Here is a 13,586-nt window from a genome sequence, read left to right as displayed (position 1 = left end):
AACTCCAATCACTTCGATACTAGTATGTCAAAGTATGTAATCTCTGCAGACTATCAAACTAGTATGTCAATTGTGCACACGGTTAACAATGTTCTAGACCCTCACATCATATGATTAGATGGTTTATATTTATACAGGTTAATGATGACCTACACGATTTACTTTATTTTATTTAGGAGGTATTTAAAACTGCTTCTGGAGTATCAAGAGTGTCTTCTCCAGTCAACCTACCTATGTTGAATTGGATCTTGGATGTTTCGCGACGAGTTCACTATGAGATGATTATATTTTACTTGTCTTACAGACTTTGAATATTTTATTTAAAGCATAGTTTCTGTTATTCATTGATGATGATGTTAATATTTGTGTAAATAATCCTAACACATTACACATATATAAATAATTTATCGATAATACTTTTTCCCGAGCGCGCACGCTCCGGAGCTGCGGCGCGCACACCCACACCCCACAATTGATTCGTGCTCGTGCTCGTCCTGGCCGTTTGATTTGTGCAAATACTCTCTTCTCCCTTGTCCACGTGTTCGCACATGTTCTCTTCTTCCCTAACTCCAGCAACGGCTAGGGTTCTGATGGCCTATGCCACCTCCTTTTAGTTGGATTTAATTGGATTTGTCTAATTTTTATTTAGTAATTAAATCAATTAAAATTTCGAGATCAAAGATAGTGCTATATGTATTAAGTTGGATCCTTTATATAGTGTAACTTATGAGTTGATGAAAGTTAAGTGCATGATGACCATTATGTGATGGTGAATTATAATTTAGTGGTTTATGGTATCATAGTGATTTTCGTTACTAGTAACAGACAATTAAATTATCGGTTTTATAAGTTACTGGTAACAGACAATGACATGGTGACCGCTAATTTTTCATGCACCTAGCCTTTTGTCTTCCTATGTTGTTGTATAAAAGGTGAACTCCTTCTCTTGTTTTGGGAGGAGCTGAGAACACAGACAAAAACATCATCACATTATTGTTGCACTGCTATCTACCATCTCCATCCCGATTCCTGCGCGCATAGAATTGGGAGAGTAGGCCTCCGAAACGCCTGTCGTCTTCGAGTTCATCTGCACGGGTGAAGGGCAGCACTCATATTTTTGGGGAGTGTCGTTGGCGACTACTCACGTCATCCTCTTCTTTCTGGTGGTTGCGCACGTCATCGGGTTGATCGACACTGCTACATACCTATACGTATCGAGCGGGACTATTACACCAACAGACGCTATGTCAACTAGCGCAACCGGCTCTGGTGCCGCTAGGTATAATCCTAAATTCTTCTTTCCAATGAGGTCTTGCGTTAGATTCTTGCTGGTTAGCCTTGTTTACATGACATTCATGTTTAGAACACACAAACACATTTTCGATAAACCAACATAATTGTCATGTTAATTTTCTAGATTAAATTACTGCTAAATTTGCCTAAATTTCTAACAATCCAAAACATGATAGGCAATTTTCATCAGTTGGCCGTGCGAGTATGTTGAAACCAAATATTTTTGAGGGCACTCACTATAAGAGGTGGCGGGCAAAGTGCATATTATGGTTGACTACTATGCGCTGCTATTTTGTTGTTGAACCTAGATAAGTTGGACCGCATACTCAAGAGGAGAGGCGTGCTTGGGAACATGCTGATACTATGTTTAAGACAACAATTTTGAGCGTGCCAGGAGACTCCATGGTAGATGTATATGTGCCGCTACAGACTGGTAAAACCATGTAAAAAGCACTTGAGACCAAGTATGGGGTTTCTGATGCCGATACTGAGTTGTATATTATGAAGCAGTTTTATGACTACCAGATGGTTGATGACCATAACAAGCTCATAAGATAAAAACAGCAAAAACACTGGCTCTAAGGGCCCCGACGGTCACACTGCTTCCTGCCTCTCTTCTAGAGCCGGGCCTGATTGTACTAGTGTGTGACATGATCTCATCTCTAATACAATAATCATCTCCCTTTGAAAAACAGATACTCCGAATACGTGCCTTGTTGAAAAAGGCGGTTCCCGTTACGATTAACACCTGTCTGCCCTCGTGTTCATCGATCAGTCGATGCAGCCTGGAATTCTGCATGATGCAGAGACCATCGTACACACATATACGTACGGGGAGTCTGCATCCACCACACCGGCGATGTCACACTTGTGACGATTTGTGCAACTGTAGGCTGCTGCGATCCACTAGAACAGGCAACAGCGACATTGACCGGCGGCCAGCCAGCCAGCCGTGGCCGTGACAGCAACGCGCGAGCCTGTTCCTATTTTCCTCACCACAACGTACAGTACGGATAAAAATATTTAAGTAGCAAAGTTGAATTCGACAATCATTTAGTAATTTAGAATCAGAAATATTTTAGCAGCAATTCGTATCTTTCGTGCCTGCCTAGGGCTTTGTTCAGTTCACCCAAAACCAAAAACTTTTTAAGATTTTTCATCATATTAAATCTTACGATACATACATAAAACATTAAATATAGATAAAAATAAAAACTAATTATACAGTTTACCTTTAAATCGTAAGATGAATCTTTTAAACTTAGTTAGTCTATAATTAAAATAAAAGTGCTACAGCATCTAAAATCTAAAAAATTCTGGAACTGAACAAGGCCTAGATTATTATTACATCAGGCTGACACTTACACGGTGTCATAAAAATCTGGTGTGGGTAACTGTAGTTTTCATGAGTGGTTGGTGCTAATTAATTAGTACTACTCCACACGGAGTACTATTTGTCAATCCGATAGCTTAAAAAGGCCTGTTTGATTTCGCCATAGAAGTACATGGTACGGATTTAGTCCGGAATGATGGGGCAAAACCCTATGAAAATTGTGCAGCCTCCATGGAAAAATATAGGGAGGTCACAACAAATCGAATCTCCATAGGTACTGGTAAAATCTAGGTGTGCGAGCTACTCGTGATGATGCAGGTCATGTTGCTGTGTTGCTCTGTTTGAATTAAGCGTGGATTAACCATGATAAGTCATGTTAGTATTGTTATGAATCCTATCTCTATCTTTATCTTTTCTCCTTAAAAAATGCTTTTCCACTAATGTAAAAAATAAGGTATGTATCCTGTCAAACATTTCTTTTTTCAATTCAGCACGAAGTATCAATCATTGTTTGCAACATGATAATTAAGATATTTTAACTACTACTCCCTCTATTCCAAATCATAAGATATTTTTGGTTTTTAATTTTTTTATAATTTTTTCTATTTATCTAGACATAACGATATCTACATACATAACAAAACCTATACTAAGTTAGAAATTTGTTTGTTTTAATATATAAATTTTACTATGATCCTAGATATAACACATAGCTAGATATATATAACAAAACTTATGTGCCTAAAAAACCCATTTCTATTATAAGGATAAAATCGCTAGAAGTTAAACTCAAGAACATCAGCCAGACAACAAAAGTAGTCTCTCCCTTGTTCTAGGCAACAAAGGGAGAACTTACTTTGGCATCGTTGGAATCAAGCGTGAACCATGGTAAGTCATGACAGCATAATAACTCTCTCATGAGGCACATGAGAAATATATATATATTCAGAAATTATATAAACCACACATATTTGACCATCAGCCAGTAGGCTCTAATCATCATTGATATAATAGTCACTCAATCTATTATGTTTTTCTTTAAAAGATATCCACATCTACCGGTATGAAAAAAAATAAGTGTCTAAATCTGCATCTCAACTATACCAGCTATCCCCTTATGAAACCTAATTTGAATTAACACATTAATTTACATTAAAATTACCCATCATGTCATTGTGATAGATAATCTAAGCAACCTCTAATATTTGCATCTATTTTACAACTTCTGTCATCTTAAAAATAAAATAAAACTATCTTTCTAAATATACTTCTAAAATGCCAAAATCTTCTATTGTGAAAATAGTTTATGTAACCACATATATATGTATACTCCCTCCGTATAGGATTTAGAAGTCATTTTGGACAAGGTTTGGGTCAAACATTCGGAATATAAATCATCAATAACTTTTAATATGTTGAGTTTATAAATATAAAAATTATATGAATAGATTTGTCTTGAAAAATACTTTTATAAAAGTATACATATATCATTTTTTCCTAAATTTTTTTTATAGAAATAAGTGGTCAAAGTTGTGTTTTGGAGACCGTGTCGTGGTCCTAAACAACTTCTAAATCCTATACGAAGGGAGTATATACTCCATCTATTTCAAATTATAAACCGTTTTGGCTTCTTAACTGTGCAGTACTTTTGCTATGAGCTCAGATATACATTACATCTAAATACCAATGTATCTTAAAAAACTAAAACGACTTATAATTTGGAACAGAGTAAGTAATAAGTTACCAATTTTATTACTATTGCTATATAAAATTCTTACTTAAAGTAAAAGTAAATACATGTTCTTCTTTAGTGTTGGGTGAAACTTTTATGCCAAGCAAACAATCACACAAACATCAATAGTTGAACACAAGTGAAAATTGTATTCATTCTCTGGGTCTAGTGTACATGTCGGTGGGGGTATTTATAGGGCCCTAGCCTTCGTATTTTACACAAAATAACCATTTACCCCTGACTCAAACAATCACAACCCTTCTCAACTACAAGGGCGAAGTGGTCTAAATATATCTAAGTCTTCATTCTTCAATTTTGTCCACCAATCTTCTAGTAGGCTTTGTATTTTAGACTTAGTCGATTTTTGCTCCATCTTCTTTCTAGCTTCAATTGTCAAGCGAAGCCAAATTTTTGTCTTCGCTTAGCTTTGCTTAATCTTTCATTCTTCTTTGGTGAAGGCAAAGTTTTCTGCAGCAAAGTTGATTTTTCTCGACAAAGTCAAAGTTACATCCTTGCCCTATTTTTCTCCCTGCAGACAAACTTTGTTACAAAAATTATAATTCTAAGTTCAAAGTTTTAACTCTAAAGTTAGGGGCTGTTTTTCATGGCGAAGTTAAATTCCCAACACTTAGTAACAAATATACATTTAATGTTTAAGTAATGAAGAAAAACAACACGTAAACCCTATTCTTATTCAAAGACTGGTACAGCTGGAATATTCACTCCTACAGAAGTCAAACATAGCGTAGGAGGTGTTGGCTCTTAGGGTATGTACAACTCACAGACGGGATGTTATCTTTAAGTGTCTCGAATCACATACAGGTAGGTATAAAGACATGTCATACAAACTAGAGACAAGAGTTCATCTCTAAGCTGTTTAATCCTTTGCATGTAACTAGGATCAACTACAAATAAATTTTTGTAGCGGCTATTTGATACAAAATATATCAATGATAAATAAGAGAAGTATAATTATAATGTTTTTTAAAACCATCAATATAAAAATTATATTATATATAATTATAACGTCTTTTGTCTATTTTCCTTTATTTCCATAGCGTTGCCATATATGTTAGATTAGATCCTTCTTGAGTTGTGTGTTCGTTGAGTTTTGATAGCCGAATTTCTAGGAAATACCTCTTCAAGATACTGTTGATGCTTCTCCATCGATGTCGGCCTTGAATTCCTCTTCTAGCATATCTTCGAAGATTCTTCTGCTAGCATATCTTCCACGTGAACACCTCTGTACGATCAATGAGAGCATTGAACTTCTTCAAAACTACAACAGTATATTATTTCTTAAAGCACACCAAAACAGATAGCCATGTACGCCTCCAGTATGATTTGAACTAAGAAATGTGAAGGGCACAAACAAAACTCTACTGTACAGCTAAGAATTCAGACTGCACTTTTTTTTTCAGTCTACGGTACTTAGAGCCTGCAGTGCTAAAGCTGATGAAACAGGCATACTGAAAAAGCACATTGGTGTCATTGCCTCCTCGTGGATAACCTACTGTCGTCAAATTGAACATTTATATCCCATGAGGCAAGATAACGAATAAGTTGTCAGATCCGTGCAGCATCGATCATTGCCAAATACAAACCTATCTATATCTCCAGTTTGTATTTTCATATTATTCGTTGATAAGTTTGCCGAGACTTATCAAGAACAAGCAAACAAGCAACTTTGGAGTAATTCTAGTAGCTTGGTGACCTTGTTCGCTTGAGCTTATCAGCCGAATCTGCCAACAGTATTTTTCTCTCACAACAAATTAGTCAACAGAACTTTCTGCCACAGCTTGCCAAACGAACATGCAGGCTGCGGCAGCGCTCCCCACTGTGCTACTTCCTCCTCGTACTTGCGGCAGCACTCCCCACCGCTACCTCCTCTTCGTACCTGTGGTGGTGAAACGATGTGAGGTAGAGCTCGTCCATGGCTTCGCACCCCGGCGGCCTGACACCAGCCGCGCTTGGCCCCAGAGGAGGCCCCATGAGCGTGCGCTAAAACCAGAAACCCCCCCCCCCCCCCCCACGTGCAAGGGATCCTTGTGTCGTCGAGGGTTGTTGTACATCGCCGTTTGACCTGAGAGCATGAGCCTTCCCCGTCGTCTCATGAGGCGACTTCGATGGTATTGTTTTTGTAAAAAAAAAAGCGACACAGAGACGGGTGAAAAAGACGCGTTGTACGTGCCCTTATAACCACTAGGCAATTGGCCCTTTCGTGACCTATCCACATCAATAACATGATTCTATCATTAAGTATCTCTTTGATTTATTCTATTGGATCTTATCTCCTTTTGTATTCTTATTTATCGTATCGAAATAAGTAACTTCTATTTTTCATTAGTTGGGTTCGAATACGACATACCATATATGTAGGTTGCTTATGTAGTACTCCGTACGTATGATGCGATAATAACAGATACGGAGTACGGAGTAGAAGCAAACAATCGCCGCCATTTTCCGGTGGTAGCACGCAACAAACTCATCACCGTTTTATACCTTATTTGCTCAATCACTGACTGACTCCCACAGATCGGCACGTCACTGGCAGCGACGGTACACGCGAAGGAAATCCTGAAAAAGGAAGGAGCGATCCTCCTCCCCGGCCCCGGCCCCGGCCATGCATCCACGCCCCCCGTCCGCACGCAATTTCTTTCTCATTTTTAGCCCCCCGCCCGAGTTCCGGAAGCCGGAACCGCATCGGATGCGATGCAAATGCAGGTCCGGCAACAGCCGGACACATACCTAAGACCTAACAAAATCCCAAACCGATACCGCTGACGCGCGCGGCGGCGCCCCACCACGGCATCATTCATCGGGAGGGAGGGGAGGCGTCGCTTTCGCCATCGCCAGCCACCGCCCGCGCGTACGGCACCGGGCCTCCGGCAGCACCAGACGCCGCCTGGGCTCCCTGGTGGCCTCCATGGACCCTGGCGTCGTCTCGTCTAGGCGTACTTTTCTTCAAGGTCCCGTCGCCGTCTCGCCCTCCGTCGCTCCACGCACGCACGCCGGTGCACATGTTTTTTTTTCCCTCTCTCCTTCTTCCTGATTTTCTCATGCCGGCAGCCGGCCGCTGGGTCGACGACGGGTTCTCACCTCACCAGCTGGTTCTGTCCTTTGGAGAGCGACGTCCGGGCCGTTCCGATCAGATCAGATATTCAGACATCAGACCACACCACAGCTGTCGACGCATTCCCGGCTCCGGCTCGGTTCTTCCTTCTACCTCCTTGGACTTTTGACGCAGCAGCAGCAGCATGGTCGAAAACTGCTTGTGAATTACCGCGACGACTTTCGCTTTCTGATAACGGTGTCGTCTCGTCGCCTTTCCAATTGGAAAAAGGGAAACCAAGTTTCAGAATGATGAAATGAAACGAGGCCGGCGAAGTGGAACTGTGTGGGAGAAGCAGCGTATCTTTGGTAGTGATAGTCACAGCCGGCGATCACAGGTCTAAAAGGAGCAACCGCATATCAATTTCGCCTCTGATACGGTCGTAGGAGTACCTGACTGAATACAGGCTCCTCCTACCTGCTGATACCTCGCCCACTCACTACTACTCCCCGTCCCCCCACAACCCAAGTTTTAAACTTTTCCCAAGAACATCCTTGTCTCCACCTGCTGACTCCCGCAACTGCAGCTATAAGTACCCGCGCAGGTCCTCGCGGTTGTAAAAGATTAGGAGGAACAGGGTTGCAGTAGAAGCCAGATTTCGCCTTTTCCATTCCCCTGTTCTTGCTTGTCCTTCTCCTTGTCCTCTCCTCCTGGACCGCCGCTAGCTTCTTGGGCTTTGGATTTCGATTTCGATTTCGATTTCGATTTCTTCCTGCTCATCAGTGGCAAGCAACTGCCAAGTGAAAAGCTGCGAGGATTGAAGCGAGCACGACAAGATCTGTTGGTGGTTGTTGCAGGAAGCTTTGCTATAGGATAGGAAGGAACGGAAGTCCTGCTTGTCCTTCTCACAAGTCAAGTCCAAGCCGAGAGAAATCTTCGCCCAAATTCTCGCTTCTCCGCTCTCAATTAGGCAACGCTGCGTGCATGGGCGCAGGAAAGGCGGCGCCTTGAGCTGCTGCGTGAGGGGGCGCGAATGGATGCAGAGAGCGGCCGCGGCGCCGCGAGTGCGCGCAAGAAGGTGAGTGACCCCGGCCGGTTGGTCGCCTTTCTCTCGGTCGGATTCCCCGTCTGAAAGATTCGATTTCTTTTTGTTTTTTGTTTTTTTTGTTTGGTGGTTCGAGAGGCATGGTGATGGATGGAAGCTTTTTTTTTTTCTTGGTGGGGTGGGGTTGCAGTCGTGGCGGTCGGAGCTGGTGCTGGCGTACCAGAGCCTCGGCGTGGTGTACGGCGAGGTGGCGACGTCGCCGCTCTACGTGTACAAGAGCGCCTTCGCCGGCGGCGACATCGACCACTCCGAGGGCAACGAGGAGATCTATGGGGTGCTCTCGCTCGTGTTCTGGACGCTCACCCTCATCACGCTCCTCAAGTACGTGCTCGTCGTCCTGCGCGCCGACGACGACGGCGAGGGCGGTACCTTCGCGCTCTACTCCCTCATCTGCCGCCGGGTCCGTGCGGGGCTCCTCCCTGGCGTCGTCGGCGACAGTAGCGCTGCCGACGACGAGCTCAAGGAGCAGCGCGACGGCGGCGCGCTGCCGCCGCTGGCGTCGAGCGTGCGCGCGGCGCTGCAGCAGCGCAGGGAGCTGCAGTGGCTGCTGCTCATGTTCGCTCTGCTCGGGACGTCCATGGTCATCGGCGACGGCGTCCTCACCCCTGCTGTGTCCGGTCCGTCGCTCCTCCCCTCCTTGCCTCAACCGTCGTTAATAATGCCCATTGGTCGTTGGTGACAAGAATCTGACCTGTGTGTGTGCGCGCTTCTGTTTCTCTTTTTTTCAGTATTCTCAGCGGTTTCAGGGCTCAAGCTGTCAATGGTCAATGAACAGCACCAATGTAGGTCGATTTGTTTCTTGCTCACGTTTCGTTCACTGTTGCTTGATGATGATGTGGTACCTGCTGTGCTGGTTATGGTCCGATTGCTGCATGGATTGTGACAATTCTGTTGTGTCTCGCTGAAAAGTGGATGATTCTGCTGTGTCATGTTGATTTGCAGATGTTCTGCTTCCAGTAACATGTGTGATCCTGGTAGGCTTGTTCGCCTTGCAACACTTCGGCACACACAGGGTTGGATTTCTCTTCGCGCCTATTGTCTGCCTGTGGCTTGCCTGCATCAGTGCCATAGGGGTATACAACATCTTCATTTGGAATCCCCATATCTATAAAGCCCTATCACCATACTACATGCACAGTTTTATCCAGAAGACACAAGTTGGAGGCTGGATGTCACTGGGTGGGATCCTTTTATGTGTAACTGGTAAGCAAACAAGATACTCCTTGGCAATTGCATGCCACACTTCGACTCCGCCACTTCACACAAATGATGACGATGCATTGACCCTTCAAAACTGTTGAAACTCCTAGGTTCTGAAGCTATGTATGCGGACCTTGGACATTTTTCGCAGTCTTCAATCAAGGTATGCAATGGAATGAATTCTTGTGCAAAAAATAATCATGTACAATATCAACAATATAAAGGCACCACATAGTTACTGACTCTCTCTGTACGCAAATCACGGGAAGTAAATCCGTAGGAATTGTGTTAGAAAACGGATGAATTGAAAAAAGTGGATATTGGATTGTATCTGAGACTGTGACTAGAAAACTACTGAAACCATATGGCCTATCCAGAAGCAAGCAGAGAGTCTAGAGCTTCCGAGCCTGTCTCTGAAGGGCAGAATGTAGAACATTCCATTGTAATTCTGAGTTACAGCCACATAAAAGTGGCTTACAAACATAGACTGCAGTATAGCAGATTATAGAGCAAAGGATGGCATGTGGATAAGAAATGAAATCAGAAACATTGCATTTTGTTACATCAATTGAAGTTGGACATTAATTTCTTGTAAGTGGTTAACAGATACAGAGTGGTAAACATATCTGGAATACTCAAAATCTAGATGGGAAGGTTGTATCTGGAACTTGGTTTAAGTACACATGTTTTAGTTTATTTGTAATAACTAATGAAACTATTATCCGTTCATCTTCTCATTAAGAAAGAATTGCTTAAATACATTTATATGAAAACTGGCACTAAGGATGGAGAGTGGGAGGTACAAATCGTACATGATGGCTACAATTTATTTCCTATTTTAGAAAAGGAACAGTAATCTAACCGATGGACAGATTAGATGGAATGCCCATGAAGTTTATTCGACTCATTACTCTGTTGCACACTTGCACTAAAAAGAAATGTGATTACTTGTTTGCACTGAAAGTTTGATTCAACCATGTTTGATCTGATTGTTCTTTGTTATCATCATTGGGCTAAGATTTTCTACCACTTGCATTACTCCCTCTGTCCTAGTATATAAGGTGTAACCACCTCGGGTTCAAAGACCAATGAACATATTTAATTCTCCCTCTCAACACTAGTACTACTACATCGATGTACACGCATCCAAAGAGAGCACGCCTTATATTACGGGGCTTGGATAAAAAGTGGTTACGCCTTATATATTAGGACAGAGGGAGTATCTTCAAATTTAGAGTGCTCCAGAAATCACATCATAATATATTATTCGTTCCAATGGAAGCTTCTGTAAGTCTAAAATTCTGTACCACTCCTTTCTGCTTCCAACAGATCGCTTTCACAATGGTGGTTTATCCATCACTCGTACTTGCCTATATGGGACAAGCTGCTTACATTTCACAGCATCACAATTTTGAGAGGAACCACCATATTGGATTTTACATATCAGTACCTGGTACTCTCTCTTTGCCTTTTTATGCTCGTAGACAAATATTCAGTAACTAAAAGTCTTTGGTGCTTACTGATGCGATGGTCTCTTTATAGAGAAAATCAGATGGCCTGTTCTGGGGATTGCAATCCTTGCAGCTGTAGTTGGCAGCCAAGCAGTAATCACTGGCACATTCTCAGTTATCAAACAGTGTTGCTCCTTAAATTGCTTTCCAAGGGTGAAGATTGTGCATACATCCTCCACAGTACATGGCCAAATATACATACCAGAGATCAATTGGATCTTAATGATACTGTGCTTGGCTGTTACTATAGGCTTCAGAAACACGAAACAGATGGCAAATGCACAAGGTAAGAGTACACAAGTTCTCTAGCAATTTTTTTTTTGCTTACTCAAAATAACAAAGTCATGAGTTATGAACATTTTCAGTTAGTTATGTAACTTCAACTTCAGATGGATTGAAGGTTAACTCCACTAGTTTAACTGTTTTTTGGTTTCAGGGTTGGCAGTTATAACAGTTATGATTGTCACAACTTGCTTTATGTCACTCGTCATTGTCCTTTGCTGGAACAAGAATGTTGTGTTTGCTCTTGCCTTCCTTCTTTTCTTTGGTGCAATCGAAGCTGTCTACTTCTCAGCTTCCCTCGTGAAGTTCCATGAAGGGGCTTGGGTACCTATAATTCTTTCCTTCACTTTCTTGATTGTGATGTGTGTTTGGCACTATGGCACAACAAAGAAGTACGAGTTTGATGTGGAGAACAAAGTCTCAATAAGCTGGCTTTTGAATTTAGGCCCTTCGTTGGGTATTGTTCGAGTCAGAGGCATAGGTCTCATACACACAGAACTTGTGTCTGGGATTCCTGCCATTTTCTCCCACTTTGTCACCAACCTCCCTGCATTTCATCAGGTATCTTGTCATACCTTTTGTGTTCTTTTGACGGTCATTTGATATAAATGCTAATGTTCTTTTATGCTCAAATCTGAACACACTAGTGAAGGAATTGTTTAACTGATCAGTGCATGAATGTGTTTTTCATCAGGTTCTGGTCTTCCTATGCATTAAATCCGTTTCTGTACCACATGTCCAATCTGAAGAGCGATTTTTGGTCGGACGCATTGGCCTGAAACAATACAGGCTATACAGGGTAGTTGTCCGATACGGGTACCGGGATGTTCAGCAGGACAGCCTGGAATTTGAGAAGGCCTTAGTGAGCAGCATTGCAGAGTTCATACGCTCTGGGGACTCTGACCAAAATGGTTATCCGGATGGTTCAGAGAGTCCCTATGAGAGGTTGTCTATTATCAGCAAAGGCCTGCCATTTCAAGAGGCCTATGGTGAGGTTGAGGGATCACCTGAATCATCTGTTCGGAAGGATACAAACCGAAATTTAGTATCTTCCAAGTCGACAAGGGTGAGGTTTGTGCTCCCAGAAAATGCGCAGATCAACAGCGAAGTGCGCAACGAGCTGCAAGAGCTGACTGAGGCAAGAGAGGCAGGCATGTCCTTCATCATGGGGCGCTCTTATATGAAGGCGAAAAGTGGGTCTAGCCTGATGAAGCGGATTGCCATAAACTTCATCTACGAGTTTTTGACGAGGAATAGCCGAGGTCCTGCCTACGCGGCTAACGTGCCACATGTTTCCACCCTTGAGGTAGGAATGGTTTGCCAAGTCTGATAGATATAATGTCACTGTGGCCATGTCAAGTTGTATACAGGTAAAAATAGTTCATCTTATACTTGTGTATATATAGATCTTAACAAAAGGGTTAGATTGTTGATGAAGCGGGACATTATTGTGGCCTGCGAGTGCAGATGTTGGATAGACGAAGTGTGCATAGTTTTCTGTTTTCTCTGTATATTCTTTTGTGTTAGGCTCTTCCTTGCTCTGCTTTTTCAATCTGCCAATGCCCATGTTGATATGTGCTACAGTTACAGAGTAGAGGGAGACCATTTTTGTGTTCATGAATCGGTTTGTGACCAATTAATTGTATGTACTGTATCAGAATCTGAATAAGTTTATGATGAAATTGTTTCATTCGAGTTCTGAGAGGGGACTGAAAATTGCTACTCGTCACCATGACAGTGTTTTACCAGATAACAGATATGCAGGGTGGGAACTCTGGCAAGCTCAATGAAGTGATCTAGAGATGACACTATGATAGTGATCATAACAGTCACCATAACAGTGATCTAGTCTAGAGATGAATCTATTTTGATATAGTATAACAAGATTAAAAAACACAAGGAAAACAAATCTCATGGTTAAAGTTGTAAATTCTAGTTTGCTTTATAAAAAATGTTTCTATTCTTTTTCAAGAAAAAAAACGACTGACATAAGAAGTTTTGTGTCTACAATTAGTTCATCATTTCCTTCACTTTATGCAGCATAAAATTGTTGCTGGCACTAGCAGGCTTGTATCATA

General features: G+C 42.0%; 1 protein-coding gene across 1 annotated transcript; it reads left to right on the top strand.

Annotated features, from left to right (window-relative positions):
* On the top strand, positions 7,689-13,224 carry LOC8065785 (potassium transporter 24). Its single transcript, XM_002438175.2, has 9 exons — positions 7,689-8,488; positions 8,646-9,132; positions 9,244-9,297; positions 9,458-9,718; positions 9,826-9,878; positions 11,045-11,168; positions 11,258-11,512; positions 11,663-12,069; positions 12,203-13,224. The coding sequence occupies exons 1-9, from the start codon at positions 8,444-8,446 to the stop codon at positions 12,836-12,838; spliced, it is 2,322 nt and encodes a 773-aa protein (XP_002438220.1). The 5' UTR covers positions 7,689-8,443; the 3' UTR covers positions 12,839-13,224.

Source organism: Sorghum bicolor, chromosome 10 (genome assembly GCF_000003195.3).
Source record: "Sorghum bicolor cultivar BTx623 chromosome 10, Sorghum_bicolor_NCBIv3, whole genome shotgun sequence".
NCBI classification, from domain to species: Eukaryota; Viridiplantae; Streptophyta; class Magnoliopsida; order Poales; family Poaceae; genus Sorghum; species Sorghum bicolor.
The sequence above is the reverse complement of the archived record's forward strand: the minus strand, read 5'-3'. Positions and strand labels throughout refer to the sequence as shown.